Source organism: Octopus sinensis, linkage group LG11, assembly GCF_006345805.1.
Source record: "Octopus sinensis linkage group LG11, ASM634580v1, whole genome shotgun sequence".
Lineage (NCBI taxonomy): Eukaryota > Metazoa > Mollusca > Cephalopoda > Octopoda > Octopodidae > Octopus > Octopus sinensis.
Window position 1 is genome coordinate 10,546,446 of NC_043007.1, and position 18,505 is coordinate 10,564,950.

Consider the following 18,505-nt stretch of genomic DNA (forward strand, 5'->3'; position numbering starts at 1 on the left):
GAAATATGCTACAGAGACAAAACTGTTGATAATTTCTATGATATGTTTTATTCCCGATATCGATTACATAAAACAGCTTACCAACACAAAACTGTTCTTCTGTTTAATAAACTACTTGGCGAGGCCTTCAGATCCGCAGATAAACACATGAAAATTTTCGAAAAGGTCGACGATATGAAGAAATTTACTTATTTTACAGATAGTATTTTGGAGGAGATATTAAATAATGAGAATAATGAAAACCTCAAAGTGGCCCAGGATAAATTGGAGAGTATGTTTTACCGGTGTTATAAATACAGAGGTACAGACAAAGATGGAAATAACCGAGACGGAGACCAAGAGAAAATATTCTGTGAAGCCAATTTGGATTATGGAGCTGGAGAGGAAAACCCATTGGAGAAAATACCATTTTATAAAAAAGGTGAGAAGAAATCCTTCAAATATAATCAAGAAGAATTAGAAGACAGGCTTTTGCTGCCAAAAACATTTCATTTGAAAATCCGTCATTGTTTTGAAAAGAAAGTGAATAACAAAAATGAAGGAAGTAAGAAGAAAAAAGAAAGTGATTTTTAAAAACGAACAATAAATAATGAAAAAAATAACAGATAAGAAAGAATCTTGAGAAAAAGCAATAACAAAACAATCAGATCGAATATGACGAAACAAAGAAGAAACGGATGTGTGAAATAAGAACTAAGACATTCTGAAAGATAAAAATAATAAAACTATATCCAAACTACTGAGCTATTCCAATGTTAGAAATAACCATATAGAAATTAACATTTTTGTTTTCAGTAAAAAATATTTTCTTTTAACCAAATCTTTTCAAAGGTTTTAAATTTTCACTGTTTTTGTTTTAATTTGAAATATATGATTTTATAATGCAACGTTAGAAATGTATACGAGGAAGTAAAGGAATTTTGCTTAAGATTTGGTAAAAGCTAGAAAAGGAAAGAAATATATTGAAACTACTGAAAAATTCAAAGGACATTTCTAAACGAACGATAATCTTTTTGTAAATTAAACGTATTTTTAATAGGAAATATTTTCCTATAACTAAATGTCTTAGATTTATAAAAAAACATATAATTCTTTGCTTTTAAATTATACCAACACATTAAGTCACGTTAGAAATATATGACAAACACCGTGATTTTTTGTTTAGGATTTTTGTATTTTAAAAATATATTGAAAGTTTTCAAGTATTCAAAGGTTAGAATGAATGAAAGAATAAAATTTTTTTTCAAAATCAATCATTGTTTTATATTTATTTGTTTTCCCACGAAATATATTCTGGTTACGAAAAGTCTTCGATTTATTTAAAATTTAACATATATTACCTTACTTTTAAATCATATGACTTCTTTTTGCAACACAAACATACACACAGAAAAATCAAGGGTGATTTGCTACAAAAATCCGTAATCATATCATTATACACTGTCTCTCTCTCTGTCTGTTTCTCTGTCTCTCTCACTCACTCTCTCCCCACACATAAAGATGAAACGCATTACTTACCCCGTTAGAGTTTCGGCGCCAACAATTGCAAGAGGTAAGTGTATTTGTTTTTCAAATCTATTCTGCAATCTGGGATTAATACATCCAGTGATTTTTAAGAGATATAAAAAAGATATTTTGTTTTAATATTATACTTTTAATTGTTTCACACACACACATACACACACACAATATCTAGTGTTTCTTTACATGAATTTTCTTTCATTCGTTATCTCTCCAGCCCAGGCTCGTTACCACTAATTGCTGTAACTTCGGCTTTTTCACTTATTCTTTCAAACTTGCTTGAATTTTCAATCTAATGTAATCCGCACTCTCGAAAATGTATTTCTGCAAAAATGTTATCTAGAAATATGGATAAGGCGGCGAGCTGGCTGAAGCGTTAGCACGCCGGGCGAAATGTGTAGCCGTTGCGTTCTGAGTTCAAATTCTGCCGAGGTCGACTTCGTTTTTCATCCTTTCCGGGTCGATAAATTAAGTACCAGTTACGCACTGGGATCGATGTAATCGACTTAATCCGTTTGTCTGTCCTTGTTTGTCCCTTCTGTGCTTAGCCTCTTGTGGGGAGTAAAGAAATAGGTATTTCGTCTGTCGCTACGTTCTGAGTTCAAATTTCACTAAGGTCGACTTTGCCTTTCATCCTTTCGTGGTCGATAAATTAAGTACCAGTTACGCATTGTAACAGTAATCGACTTAATCCCTGTAGATGTAATCGACTTAATCCCTTTGTCTGTCCTTGTTTGTCCCCTCTATGTTTAGCCCCTTTTGGGAAATAAAGAAATAAGAAATATGGGTATGGAAAGAAACAGCAAAAAAGATTTGAAGACGGGATGAAGGATGAAATTTCCGAGTGTTTCACCACACATCAAACCCCCGTTTTCAGGACAAAAAAAATGTGTTTCGTGGAATATTAGAAGGTCAGTAATTTATTCAACGATAAAAGAAAAGTGTCCAATGATTTCGGGAAGATGTGAAGGGTAAGTCCGGCTTCCCACTCTACCTTTTTTCCCCCTAACAAAAATATGTACTTTACCTTTTAACCTTTCGGGGTCGATCAATTAAGTAGTAGTTGAATACTAGGTTCGATGTAATCGGCACATTACGACCGAGAATTTTTTGAATCAAATATTAGAAATATCGTACTGAACATGTCTGTATAATACATATTTTCCCTCCTTATTTCATAACCAACACGTACAACAACAACAATGAGGCCACCAACAGCAACAACAGCAATATATAAAACAAGTAGAAAGTAAGTTAGATAGTCTCCTGATAATTTCATAATGTCCTACTCACGCAGTACATATTGGGATCAGGTCATTCAGGACGCTATTCATGGAGCTATGAAGCTCCCATCACTCTGTGTAGATATTATCAATACAGTTCAATTCCAGAGATTACGTAATATCAAACAATTAGGTTTGGTTTATTACGTTTATCCATCAGCTTCACATAACAGATTTGAGCATTGTTTGGGGACATGTTATCTTGCTGGCAAAATGATTCGCCATCTTAGGCAGCAAGATCCCGATCTGCAAATATCATTGAAGTGTATACGGGACGGATATTTATTCAAGTTAGTCTAAATATCGGTGTCGCTTTACGTGCCAAAACGTGCTGTCAGTGACTGGGTAGCAAAGAAAATGAGTAAGCGCGTGCGTGCGCGTGAGGGTTTATACCCGAGTGCAGGTGCGCATATCAAAATTCACTGTAATATAATCTCAGGTGAACGAGTGAGTATATTCTCTATCAATGATATCGTAGATTCCCTGCAGTATTGAAAAGTGAGAAATGCCGTGAAGGTTTTTTTCAGAAGTGAAATGTGTCTGGCGCTGTTGTCGTGCGTAATTTTTGTGGTTAGCACGAACGACAGTGTAGCTTGCTGGAGTGATGCGCGAGACAGGTCATTTTCTCTATTTATTACGTGACCAAACAGGGGTCTAACAGAGGGAAATTATGTCCCAACACTAGCGCCGAGAGCATGTGAACATCCAAAGTAGATCGAGTCGGGAAAAGAGTTGAGCTGCCTAAGCCTACTCCGCGACCTCTTTCCAACATTGCTCTTTCATGACATTCAATAAGTGTATCGTACTCTTCCTTCGTCGATTTATGTCTGTTTTTGCGCACACCGTGTATATGATCTTTTGCGACATAACGACCGTCCGAAGCCAGATCACTGCCCCTGATGCGGGTGGTTTCGGACGTGTCGGGCGGGAAACCTTCACCACCATCGCTATCGCTTCATTCTTGCCGTTAATTCTTTCCTTATTGTGTTGTATCATGATTTCATGAGTCGTTCGTGGAATTTCCACGTGAGTTGTTATTAAGATCCCATCTCTCCCTTCCTCTCTTTATTTGCATATACACGTGCACATGTATTAAGTTGGACATGTATTAAGTTGGACATGGCCTGGGCCAATAATGGCCGAAACCTATCAAAGTATATATATATATATATATATAAATAATGTGCTTTCATTGTGTCGCCTCCATAACCACAATGATTATCATTACCAATATCACTCTACCTATAGCATTTAAAATTATCGATAATAATATGAGTCACGGTATGTTGAAGCAGATCTTCGTCAATATTTATCAATCTGTGAGATCATTGATGTAGACACACCAAATGACATGGATGTTGTGAGTAAAGAGGTTAAAAATCACCAAGTACTGCGAATTGAAAGTGGAAATGGCAAGACTGAATGGAATACGAGAGGATAATGTAAAAATGATACTAGTGGCAACTGGAAATCCCATGCAAGATTGGTGTCTTGCAAAAAGCAGCCTAACTGGGCACAGCGCACATCTTAAGGAAAGTATTATCAGTCTGGGGTTTTGTTGCGACTTGACAGATGACTAAAGACTCCGGTGCACGTTTACCTACACTGTGTTACGAAGGAATGATAGTAATAAAAATAATAATGATAATAATAATAATAATAATAATAATAATAATAATAATTATTATTATTATTATTATTATTATTATAAGAACGGCTCATGTACTGAGAAGAGAACTATCGCTGTGAAAATAACATCCATCCATGAATTTATTTATTTATTAATTTTTAAATACATATTTTATCTGTGAATTTGTGCGTGTAATCTGGGAATATATACAATGCCCTTCTCTGCCCTAGGTGTATGGAAAACACTCGGCGAGAAACGGAAGAAAATTTGAAGAAAGAAGGAAAAAACATAATAATAATAATAATAATAATAATAATAATAATAATAATAATAATAATAATAATAATAAATAGAACTGAATGCGGATATAAATGTTACGGCAAAACGATCAGCCACCTTTTATATATGGATGACCTAAAACTATACGCTGCAAATGACAAACAACTGGAAACACTATTAAAGATAGTTCATAGATTTACCAAAGAAATAGATATGAAATTTGGATTAGAAAAATGCGCCAAAGTAACCCTGAAAAGAGGAAAACTAGTTAAACGTAGCAACATCACACTAGATAAAACCAATGAAATGAAAGAATTAGACCAAATCCAAACTTACAAATACTTAGGAATCCATGAACTAGATAAGACACAACACACACAAATGAAAGAGAAAATAAAAAAAGAATATTATAGACGAGTTAGATCAATACTAAAAACAGAGCTCAATGCTAAAAACAAGATAATATGTATTAACACTTTAGCTGTCCCAGTTATAAGTTACAGCTACAATATCCTTAACTGGACACTAAATTAACTGACCAAAATAGATAGGAAAACAAGAAAAATAATGACAGGATCTAGGATGCATCACCCAAAATCTGACGTAGAAAGGCTATATACACAACGTATAGAAGGTGGTAGAGGCCTTATACAGATGGAAAACTACTATAAAATAACCACCAAGAAGAAGAAGAAGAAGAAGAAGAAGAAGTAGAAGAAGAAGAAGAAGAAGAAGAAGAAGAAGAAGAAGAAGAAGAAGAAGAAGAAGAAGAAGAAGAAGATAAAGAAACAACAAAAGCTATAAAACAAATGAAATCCAAACTAAAAATAGAACAGCAACGAACCATGATAAAACGATGGCAAGAAAAGCCCCTTCATGGTAAGTACTGAACTAAACTAAACGCAAAAGAAATAGACAAAAAAGATCCTAGCAATGGTTGAGAAGCTCAGGACTCAAAGCAGAGACAGAGGGATTTTTAATTGCAGCACAAGACCAAAGCCTCCCCACCAGAAATTACCAAAAACATGTAATGAAAAGAAATATAACAAATAACTGCAGAATATGTGGAGATGGACAAGAAACAATAAATCATATTATCTCTGGCTGCCCAGTCCTGGCTAAGAAGGAATATATTCACAGACATGACAGAGTTGGAACCTACATACACTGTAAGCTATGCCAACATTATGGAATAACAACAGAAAAAAGATGGTATAGGCACACACCAGAAAATGTCACAGAAAACGAGAAAGCAACCATACTCTGGGATATGCCGATACACACAGATAGAGAAATTAAGGCCAACAGACCAGATATAGTTGTCAGAGATCATGAAGAAAAAAAATGCTTTCTAATTGATGTATCAATACCGGCAGATGACAACATGTCTCTAAAAGAAATGGAGAAACTTTCAAAATACAAAGACCTGGAAATAGAGGTAACCAGAATGTGGAATCTAAAAACAGAAACAATTCCTATCATAGTAGGTGCATTAGGCATGATAAAAAAAAATTCAGACAAATACAAACAAAAACACCAGGACTTACAAACACATATAACATACAGAAAATTGCACTACCAGGCACTGCACACATCCTACGCAGAACACTTTCCATACAATAACCATCAGAGCATCACAACCAATCACAGCACATACCTAAGGCACACAGAACTGCGCTCGGTAGTGAAGTGAAAGCACACTATAAAAATAAAACTACTGAATAATAATAATAATAATAATAATAATAATAATAATAATAATAATATAATAATAATAATAATAGTGCTGCACTCGGTAGTGAAGTGAAAGCACGCTATAAAAATAAAACTACTGAATATTAATAATAATAATAATAATAATAATAATAATAATAATATAATAATAATAATAATAATAATAATAATAATAATAATAGGTATCAACACTTTAGCTGTCCCAGTTATAAGTTACAGCTACAATATCCTTAACTGGACACGAAATGAACTGTCCAAAATAGATAGGAAAACAAGAAAAATACTGACAGAATCTAGGATGCATCACCCAAAATCTGACATAGAAAGACTATATATACAACTTATAGAAGGTGGTAGAGGCCTTATACAGCTGGAAAACTACTATAAAATAACCACCATAGGACTGCAAAAATATCTACTTCAGAAGGAAGGAAAACTGATCCAGATAGCAGCAAAACACGAGCAAAACAAAAAACTGTTCTCAGTATTTAAGGAAGCTGACAAATACAAACAAGAAATCATACCACCTAATAAACACGAAGAAGAAGAAGAAGAAGATGATGAAGAAACAACAAAAGCTATAAAACAAATGAAATCCAAACTAAAAATAGAACAGCAACGAACCATGATAAAACGATGGCAAGAAAAGCCCCTTCATTGTAAATACTGCACTAAACTAAACGCAAAAGAAATAGACAAAGAAAAATCCCAGCAATGGTTGAGAAGCTCAGGACTCAAAGCAGAAACAGAGGGATTTTTAATTGCAGCACAAGACCAAAGCCTCCCCACCAGAAATTACCAAAAACATGTAATGAAAAGAAATATTACAAGTAACTGCAGAATATGTGGAGATGGACAAGAAACAATAAATCATATTATCTCTAGCTGCCCAGTCCTGGCTAAGAAGGAATATATTCACAGACATGACAGAGTTGGAACCTACATACATTGGAAGCTATGTCAACATTATGGAATAACAACAGAAAAAGATGGTATAGGCACACACCAGAAAAGGTCACAGAAAACGAGAAAGCAACCATACTCTGGGATATGCCGATACACACAGATAGAGAAATTAAGGCCAACAGACCAGATATAGTTGTCAGAGATCATGAAGAAAAAAATGCTTTCTAATTGATGTATCAATACCGGCAGATGACAACGTGTCTCTAAAGGAAATGGAGAAACTCTCAAAATACAAAGACCTGCAAATAGAGGTAACTAGAATGTGGAATCTGAAAACAGAAACAATCCCTATCATAGTAGGTGCATTAGGCATGATAAAAAAATATTCAGACAAATACAAAACAAAAACACCAGGACTTACAAACACATATAACATACAGAAAATTGCACTACCAGGCACTGCACACATCCTACGCAGAACACTTTCCATACAATAACCATCAGAGCATCACAACAAATCACAGCACATACCCAAGGCACACAGAGCTGCGCTCGGTAGTGACGTGAAAGCACGCTATAAAAATAAAACTACTGAATAATAAAAATAATAATAATAATAATAATAATAATAATAATAATAATAATAATAATAATAATAATGATAACAATATTTTAAAGGATTGGAGTAATGTCTCACAAAGGTAAATATACAATAGGATTAGCGTGATGTGATTACATTAGATATTTTATTGGTTAACCGATATTTTGACAGCTTGCCTGTCTTTACCGAATTCAAAATGGAAGGTGATTGATAGAAATTCAAAATTGTAGAAATTCAAATCTAAAATTTGAACGAAGGCAACCATGATTCCCACGTTGATGGAATGACATCATCAGTTTTCTTTTTTCATGTTCACAACTGGCAAAAAGAAAAAGAAAGGAAAAAAGAGAAAAATGAAGAGAAAAAAAAAGAAATGAAGATTATTTAATCAAACGGTTTTGTGTAAATATGAAGTTCTCCTGTCACTTTATTCATTCCTCCAGGGCATGATGTTAATAACTCACAAACATATTTATCCTCATGCATTTTGAGAACTGAAAGTGTAGCAGATTCAGAATACTTTCCGAGAATATTCACTTTCAAGTCTTTTTTCAAAACTACAGCCGTTTGATGTAAAACGTTCGACAAGTTTTATCGATCTACTTATATTGTGCCTGACATCATATTTGTGCCCATTGAATCTTGTCGTTTAATTGTTCTGTTGTACAAATAGCATAAATCAAGTTGTGTTTGGTGCATTCTGCGGCGTATTCCAAATAGGAATTTCTACACGTCTCACCTTCGGTGTAAATCATAACATTTCTGTTATGATTCCGGATGGAATTGACTTGACTCAAGTTGTCACACAATAAACAGGACTTACCTCTATTGCGGCTGGTTTTTTTTTTCAAGGTATTGTGTGAAGAAACTCCAATGTTAGTTTTCTTGGAGTCAGAAATAGTGGGTAATAGTTCTCAATGGTCCAATAGGAGTTTCCTGAAATGCAAGCACGGTTTGAAGACTTCCGTTCTGGAGATAAGGATGTTCTCCAGGTCAAGGGAGTCCTCCAGTATCCTCGCCCGCACCGTTAAGCACAGTTTACAATCCAGATATAATTATTAAATTCAGGGCAGAAAATACTTGTACACTTATAGTTGTATGTGTTCCCACTGGTAAAATTATATCTGCCAAGGTATTTGACAAACTAAGTACATATAAGGACTTGGAAATTGAAATACAAAAGATGTTGCATCTTAAAACGAGAACTGTTCCTGTTATCATAACCCAAGTTATGATTTTAAAAAATGGATGCCAGAAACATCTAGATAAGATCCCAAGAGAACCATGTCTCAGAGAAATCCCAAAAGTTGCACTGACAAGTACTGCCCACATCCTTAGAAAAACCCTATCCATTTAAATATCTGCGTTGTATTACATGAAGATATTTAGCTACTTCAATTCCCCAAGCTTTCAGTCATACTGTAACATCTCTTATCCTTCAGTCACCGCAGGACACTGGGTGTGTCTCAGCGAGTGACTGTAACAAACATGCAGATTAAAAGTAAAAAATATGTTTATGACAGATTGAATTTACCAGTACCACAGGAACTAACAGCACAGATAATAATGCTGTACTCACCACAAACAAACATAATTCCTACAATTCAACAAGTTCCTATTGCTAATTCCCAAGTTGGTGCATGTGATTGTGATTTGCGAAGGCGTACGCATGTGAACTGGCCATTCTCTCTAGAAAAGTTTTTATTTGATCAGTCTAGAGAATAATTCGCTCATGAATTTATCTAAACTAAAACTTTCACCAGACGATGTCTCTCTCTTGGAACTGAGTTTCTACCCAAGCAGTAAGAATTTAGACACGAAAAAACAAGTACAAGGGCTTTTTCAGTTTGTCCGCTGTCACAAGCTGAAGGAATATATTTTTTGGTAAAAAATGATAACGCGGAGTCAGAAAACTCAATACTTACTGAAATTAAAATGATGATGATCGAATCTGGCATAATTGGATTGAAAAGAATCCCAATTAGTATTCAGATACAGTTCGAGATGGACGTTCTCAAGCACTACTGGAATTTTTTGAATTTCGTCAGACAGGCATTATGGAAAGCCTTAAATTAAGTGGAAAGAAGTCCTGGAATAACCTCACAAATTCCCAGCGTTACGTACTCCGTTGTCTAGCTAATAATGATTATATTGTTATTAGAATGGCGAATAAAGAAAGCGCTATTGTAATTATGTACAAAAGTGAGTATATCTCGGCTTGTGATCAAGTTTTAAGTGACAAAACTTTATATGAAAATTTACCTGTCGATCCAAACCCCAAGTACAGAGATGAACTTGACAAAATAATTCTGAAAATGGTGGAAAATAATTTCATTAATGAGGCCAAATCCAGGATTTCACGGCCAGAAAGAACACCTGTATTTTACGGTCTCCTCAAAATACACAAAAGTTTCGAAAGATTTCCTCCAATGCGCCCAATTTTCAGCGGATATTAATGTTTCAGAGTGGCTGGATGACTTTTTACTCCCTGTCGCAAACAGATCAAGTTCCTGTATTCAGAATACTTGTAATGTTGTGTCTAAAATCAACAACATTTTAAAGCACCGAAGCCATGTTGAAGACTGTTTTTGGTAACCATGGATGTTTCTTTCTTATATCCCAATATTGACCAAGATGAAGGGGTAGAAGCATGCATGAATGTCTTCGAAAAACTGTCAAACAAAAGTATTCTATCTAATTTTCTCTGTACTCTATTGAGATTTGTGCTACTAAGTAAAACAATGAAGTTTGGACAAAAGATTTTACGACCAGACGAGGGGTTGCGCCATGAGTACCCTCATAGCAGTTAATTCTTCATGATGAAATTCGAGACACAGCCACCGAAGACATTCAAATCGCAATATGGTCATGAACAAACACTCTGGTTACGGTTCATTGATGACGTCTTTCTTGTCTGGGAAGGATCACAGGATAGTTTAATTGATTTCTTGCATTTCTGTGACTGCTATGCTAAAAACTATGGCTTCAAGTCTAACATAAAATTTACGTCTAGTTTTTCAAAACCTAGCGTTGAATGTTTGGTCACAAAAGTTAAGTTTTCTGGTGGCATAGTAGTGACAGAGTTATTTTGCAAGCCCAGGTCATCTCACATTTACCTCCACCGCTGCTCAGATCATCCATATTATATATTTCGGTCAAATCCGAAATCCTAATTTTTTTTAGGATAAAATGGATTTGTATTGACATAGGAGATTATTGGAAACATGCAAATGCTTTTGTACACTATTATGTCAAACGAGATTACAGTGAATCACAATTAAAGGAAATTAAAAAACGATATACTCTTTTATACTCTTTTACTTGTTTCAGTCATTTGACTGCGGCCATGCTGGAGCACCACCTTTAGTCGAGCAACTCGACCCCGGAACTTATTCTTTGTAAGCCCAGTACTTATACTATCGGTCTCTTTTGCCGAACCGCTAAGTTACGGGGACATAAACGCACCCGCATCGGTTGTCAAGCATATATATACATATATATACATACATATATACGACGGGCTTCTTTTCAGTTTCCGTCTACCAAATCCACTCACAAGGCTTTGGTCGGCCCGAGGCTATAGTAGAAGACACTTGCCCAAGGTACCACGCAGTGGGACTGAACCCGGAACCATGTGGTTGGTTAGCAAGCTACTTACCACACAGCCACTCCTGCTAAGATTAGCAAAGAAAGTTAAACTTTCACGCATAATTTTAGCAAACAAAGTAGGAAGCACTCCGTCGGTTACGACGATGAGGGTTCCGGTTGATCCGAATCAACGGAACAGCCTGCTCGTGAAATTAACGTGTAAGTGGCTGAGCACTCCACAGACACGTGTACCCTTAACGTAGTTCTCGGGGATATTCAGCGTGACACAGAGAGTGACAAGGCCGTCCCTTTGAAATACAGGTACAACAGAAACAGGAAGTAAGAGTGAGAGAAAGTTGTGGTGAAAGAGTACAGCAGGGATCACCACCATCCCTGCCGGAGCCTCGTGGAGCTTTTAGGTGTTTTCGCTCAATAAACACTCACAACGCCCGGTCTGGGAATCGAAACCGCGATCCTATGACCGCGAGTCCGCTGCCCTAACCACTGGGCCATTGCGCCTCCACCAGCAAACAAAGTACAATATGTGACAGAGTTCCTTTATTGATTCACTGGCACCGAAATTTCGCTGTCATTTCAAAAGTGTTACATGAAAGTTATTAGTATGTTGCGGGGAAAATATTCTAGTTTCAAACGGATATTTCCTCAGCCGCCTATTGTAGCCTTTAGACCGAATGAAAATATAAGAGAATTATTACCCACTATTTCTGACCCCAAGAAAACTAACACTCTCTTACTCCCTCTTTTACTCTTTTACTTGTTTCAGTCGTTTGACTGCGGCCATGCTGGAGCACCGCCTTTTAATCAAGCACCTCGACCCCCGGGACTTATTCTTTTGTAAGCCCAAGACTTATTCTATCGGTCTCTTTTGCCGAACCGCTAAGTAACGGGGACATAAACACACCAGTATCGGTTGTCAAGCAATGCTAGGGGGACAAACACAGACACACAAACACACACACGCATATATATACATATATACGACGGGCTTCTTTCAGTTTCCGTCTACCAAATCTACTCACAAGGCTTTGATCGGCCCGAGGCTATAGTAGAAGACACTTGCCCAAGGTACCACGCAGTGGGACTGAACCCGGAACCATGTGGTTGGTAAACAAGCTACTTACCACACAGCCACTCCTGCGCCTAACATTGGAGTTTCTTCACACAATACCTTGAAAAAAAAACAGCCGGAAGAGAGATAAGTCCTGTTTATTGTGTGACAACTTGAGTCAAGTCAATTCCATCCGGAATCATAACAGAAATGTTATGATTTACACCGAAGGTGAGACGTGTAGAAATTCCTATTTGGAAGACGCCGCAGAATGCACCAAACACAACTTGATTTATGCTATTTGTACAACAGAACAATTAAACGACAAGATTCAATGGGCACAAATATGATGTCAGACACAATATCAGTAGATAGATAAAACTTGTCGAACGTTTTACATCAAACGGCTGTAGTTTTGAAAAAAGACTTGAAAGTGAATATTCTCGGAAAGTATTCTGAATCTGCTACACTTTCAGTTCTCAAAATGCATGAGGATAAATATGTTTGTGAGTTATTAACATCATGCCCTGGAGGAATGAATAAAGTGACAGGAGAACTTCATATTTACACAAAACCGTTTGATTAAATATTCTTCATTTCTTTTTTTCTTTTTTCTCTTCATTTTTCTCATTTTTTTCCTTTCTTTTTCTTTTTGCCAGTTGTGAACATGAAAAAAGAAAACTGATGATGTCATTCCATCAACGTGGGAATCATGGTTGCCTTCGTTCAAATTTTAGATTTGAATTTCTATAATTTTGAATGTCTATGAATCACTTTTCATTTTGATCTCGGTAAAGACAGGCAAGCTGTCAAAATATCGTTTAACCAATAAAATATCTAATGTAATCACATCACGCTAATCCTATTGTATATTTACCTTTGTGAGACATTACTCCAGTCCTTTAAAATATTGTTATCATTATCATTATTATTATTTTTATCATTATTATTATTATTATTATTATTATTATTATTATTATTATTATTATTATTATTATTATTATTTTATTATTATTATTATTATTATTATTACTCAGTAGTTTTATTTTTATAGCGTGCTTTCACTTCGCTACCGAGCGCAGCTCTATTATTATTATTATTATTATTATTATTATTATTATGTTTTTTCCTTCTTTCTTCAAAATTTCTTCCGTTTCTCGCCGAGTGTTTTCCATACACCTAGGGCAGAGAAGGGCATTGAATATATTCCAAGATTACACGCGCAAATTCACAGATAAAATATGTATTTAAAAATTAATAAATAGATAAATTCATGGATGGATGTTATTTTCACAGCGATAGTGCTCTTCTCAGTACATGAGCCGTTCTTATAATTATTATTATTGTTGTTATTATTATTATTATTATTATATTATTATTATTATTATTATTATAATAATAATAATTATTATTATTATTATTATTATTATTGTTATTATTATTATTATTATTATTATTATTATTATTATTATTGTTATTATTATTATTATTATTATTTTTGTTGTTGTTGTTGTTGTTATCATTATTATTATTGTTATAATAATAATAAAAATTATTATTATTATTGCTGTTGTTGTTGTTGTTGTTGTTATTATTATTATTATTATTATTATTATTACTATCATTCCTTCGTAACACAGTGTAGGTAAACGTGCACCGGAGTCTTTAGTCATCTGTCAAGTCACAACAAAGATCCCAGACTGATAATACTTTCCTTAAGATGTGCGCTGTGCCCAGTTAGGCTGCTTTTTGCAAGACACCAATCTTGCATGGGATTTCCAGTTGCCACTAGTTTCATTTTTACATTATCCTCTCGCATTCCATTCAGTCTTGCCATTTCCACTTTCAATTCGGAGTACTTGGTGATTTTTCAACCTCTTTACTCACAACATCCATGTCAGTTGGTATGGCTACATCAATGATCTCACAGATCGATAAATATTGACGAAGATCTGCTTCAACATACCGGGACTCATATTATTATCGATAATTTTAAATGCTATAGGTAGAGCGATGTTGGTAATGATAATCATTGTGGTTATGGAGGCGACACAATGAAAGCACATTATTTATATATATATATATATATATATATATATATATATATATATATATATATATATATATGAATATACATACATGTGCACGTGTATCTACAAATAAAGAGAGGAAAGGAGAGATGGGATCTTAATAACAACTCACGTGGAAATTCCACGAACGACTCATGAAATCATGATACAACACAATAAGGAAAGAATTAACGGCAAGAATGAAGCGATAGCGATGGTGGTGAAGGTTTCCCGCCCGACACGTCCGAAACCACCCGCATCAGGGGCAGTGATCTGGCTTCGGACGGTCGTTATGTCGCAAAAGATCATATACACGGTGTGCGCAAAAACAGACATAAATCGACGAAGGAAGAGTACGATACACTTATTGAATGTCATGAAAGAGCAATGTTGGAAAGAGGTCGCGGAGTAGGCTTAGGCAGCTCAACTCTTTTCCCGACTCGATCTACGTTGGATGTTCACATGCTCTCGGCGCTAGTGTTTAGACATAATTTCCCTCTGTTAGACCCCTGTTTGGTCACGTAATAAATAGAGAAAATGACCTGTCTCGCGCATCTCTCCAGTATGCTACACTGTCGTTCATGCTAACCTCAAAAATTACCCCCGACAACAGTGCCAGACACATTTCACTTCTGAAAAAAAACCTGAAGGCATTTCACACTCTGCAATACTGACTGCACGTTCTGGCACGCAAAGCGACACCGATATTCAGACTCACTTGAATAAATATCTGTCCCGTATACACTTCAATGATATTTGCAGATCGGGATCTTGCTGCCTAAGATGGCGAATCACTTTGCCAGCAAATATAAAACAATGATTGATTTTGAAAAAAAATTTTATTCTCTCATTCATTCTAACCTTTGAATACTTGAAAAACTTCAATATATTTTTAGAATATTAAACTTTTACAAAAATCCTAAACAAAAAATCACGGTGTTTGTCATATATTTCTAACGTGACTTAATGAGTTGGTATAATTTAAAAGCAAAGAATTATATGTTTTTTTATAAATCTAAGACATTTAGTTATAGGAAAATATTTTATATTAAAAATACGTTTAATTTACAAAAAGATTATCGTTCGTTTAGAAATGTCCTTTGAATTTTTCAGTAGTTTCAATACATTTTTATCATTTTCTAGCTTTTACCAAATCTTAAGCAAAATTCCTTTACTTCCTCGTATACATTTCTAACGTTGCGTTATAAAATCATATATTTCAAATTAAAACAAAAAAAGTGAAAATTTAAAACCTTTGAAAAGATTTGGTTAAAAGAAAATGTTTTTTAGTGAAAACAAAAATGTTAATTTCTATATGGTTATTTCTAACATTGGAATAGCTCAGTAGTTTGGATATACTTGTATTATTTTTATCTTTTAGCATGTCTTATTTCTTATTTCACAGATTCATTTCTTCTTTGTTTCCTCATATTCGATCTGATTGTTTTGTTATTACTTTTTCTCAAGATTCTTTCTTATCTGTTATTTTTTTCATTATTTATTGTTCATTTTTAAAAATCACTTTCTTTTTTCTTCTTACTTCCTTCATTTTTGTTATTCATTTTCTTTTCAAAACAATGACGGATTTTCAAATGAAATGTTTTTGGCAGCAAAAGCCTGTCTTCTAATTCCCCTTGATTATATTTGAAGGATTTCTTCTTACCTTTTTTATAAAATGGTATTTTCTCTAATGGGTTTTCCTCTCCAGCTCCATAATCCAAATTGGCTTCACAGAATATTATCTCTTGGTCTCCCCCTTGGTAACTTCTATCTTTGTCTATACCTCTGTATTTATAACACCGGTAAAACATACTCTTCAATTTGCTCTGAGCTTCTTTGAGACCTTCATTATTCTCATTATTTAATATCTCCTCCAAAATACTATCTGTAAAATAAGTAAATTTCTTCATATCATCGACCTTTTCGAAAATTTTCAGGTGTTTATCTGCAGATCTGAAGGCCTCGCCAAGTAGTTTATTAAACAGAAGAACAGTTTTGTGTTGGTAAGCTGCTTTATGTAATCGATATCGGGAATAAAACATATCATAGAAATTATCAACACTTTTGTCTCTGTAGCATATTTCACCATCTATTACTTTGGACATTTTCATCATTCTTCCGTGATCAAATGATTTTCCAATGCCAAGAAAATGGGAATCTCTTGCCAGGTAATCCCATTTATCAACGTCGATTTTAAAGTCTGTATTTTTGACAATTTGGTAAAAGAATTTTGGCTTCTGAGAATTTCTTGGTTCACCAATAATAATATCTTTTATGAAATCAATATCATCAGACTTAAGTTCTTTTTTAATATGTGGGTTTTTTTCAAGAAGATGATCCAGCATTTTGCACGTTGCATTTTTATTTTCCCACTTTTCACCTCCATTTTCCTCTCGATGTTGGTTGATAATTTTTTGAAAGGCGTAAGAGAAGGGACCATGTCCTAAATTATGACACAAAGCAGCAATTTCAACACAAAGCATATCTCGATCAGATATTGGCAGATCGGGATCTTGCTGCTTAAGATGGCGAATCATTTTGCCAGCAAGATGACATGTCCCCAAACAATGCTCAAATCTGTTATGTGAAGCTGATGGATAGACGTAATAAACCAAACCTAATTGTTTGATATTACGCAATCTCTGGAATTGTGTTGTATTCATAATATCTACACAGAGTGATGGGAGCTGCATAGCTCCATGAATAGCGTCCTGAAAAACCTGATCCCAATATGTACTGCGTGAGTAGGACATTATGAAATTATCAGGAAAGTATCTAACTTACTTTTTAGTTGTTTTATATATTGTTGTTGCTGCTGCTTGTGGCCTCGTTGTCGTTATGCGTGTTTTGGTTGAAATGTTGAGTAGAATTGTGAATTATACAGACGTGTTCAGAACGACATTTCTAACATTTGATTCGAAAAGATCTCAGTTCCATTGGCATTTAGACGTCTGATGTCAGAAATAATACAAGCGATCCAAAAGTGATCCGTGGTCGATAGCAACAAAAGAAAATAAACAGTGTTGCTATCTCAAAAGTTGGCTCAATTATATACTCAACGCCCTAACACCAGCACCACATCACTTTCCAAGAAAACTACTGCTGCTGCTGTTTCCACTACTACTACTACCGCCACAACCACCACCACCACCACCACCTCCACCACCACCACCACCACCACCACCACCACCACCACCTCCACCACCACCACACCACCACCACCACCACCACCACCACCTCCACCACCAACACCACCTCCACCACCTCCACCACCACCACCACCACCACTACCACCACCACCACCACCACCACCAATAACAACAACAACAATAACACCACCACAACTACCACCACCACCACCACCACTGTTGCTGCTCCTTTGAAACAACAGTACGACTTGCGTGCTGTTTTGAAATTGAAAGTGAAATTTGTACGCTGCTGCTGCTAGTACTACTACTAATATTTGCGCAGTTTATATCTCAAGTCAGAAACTGGAAGTGCTATCAATAGCAATTCACGATCAATATCTACTCATAAACAGTTAAGAAAGCTATCTGCACAATGCGCTGAATCAAATTGTAGAGTATGTCATAATAACCTACAGTATTTAAGCCACCGACAACATTGTGGTTGTCCACTCTAACGGCGTAATACCCGAGTACAAAACTGAACATGACTAAATAGGTTCGTACCTACATTAAAAAAAACTGTCGTCTTCATGACATTCTCCTGCCTAAAAACTGTTAAGAACACCACCCGAAACCAGTTACAGAACGTAACAGAGTTACTGTTGTGTTGGACTGATACTAGCTCACCTGACATTAT

General features: G+C 35.2%; 1 protein-coding gene across 1 annotated transcript in view; it reads right to left on the minus strand.

Moving 5' to 3' along the window:
- LOC115217206 (deoxynucleoside triphosphate triphosphohydrolase SAMHD1 homolog) overlaps positions 1 to 17,714 on the minus strand; it is a 29,992-nt gene extending 12,278 nt beyond the window's left edge. Inside the window, exon 1 of the mRNA XM_036507061.1 lies at positions 16,600 to 17,714. Coding sequence (XP_036362954.1) covers positions 16,600 to 17,433 — 834 coding nt within the window. The 5' untranslated portion in view covers positions 17,434 to 17,714. The remainder of the gene's footprint in view (positions 1 to 16,599) is intronic.
- Positions 17,715 to 18,505: the final 791 nt, after the last annotated feature.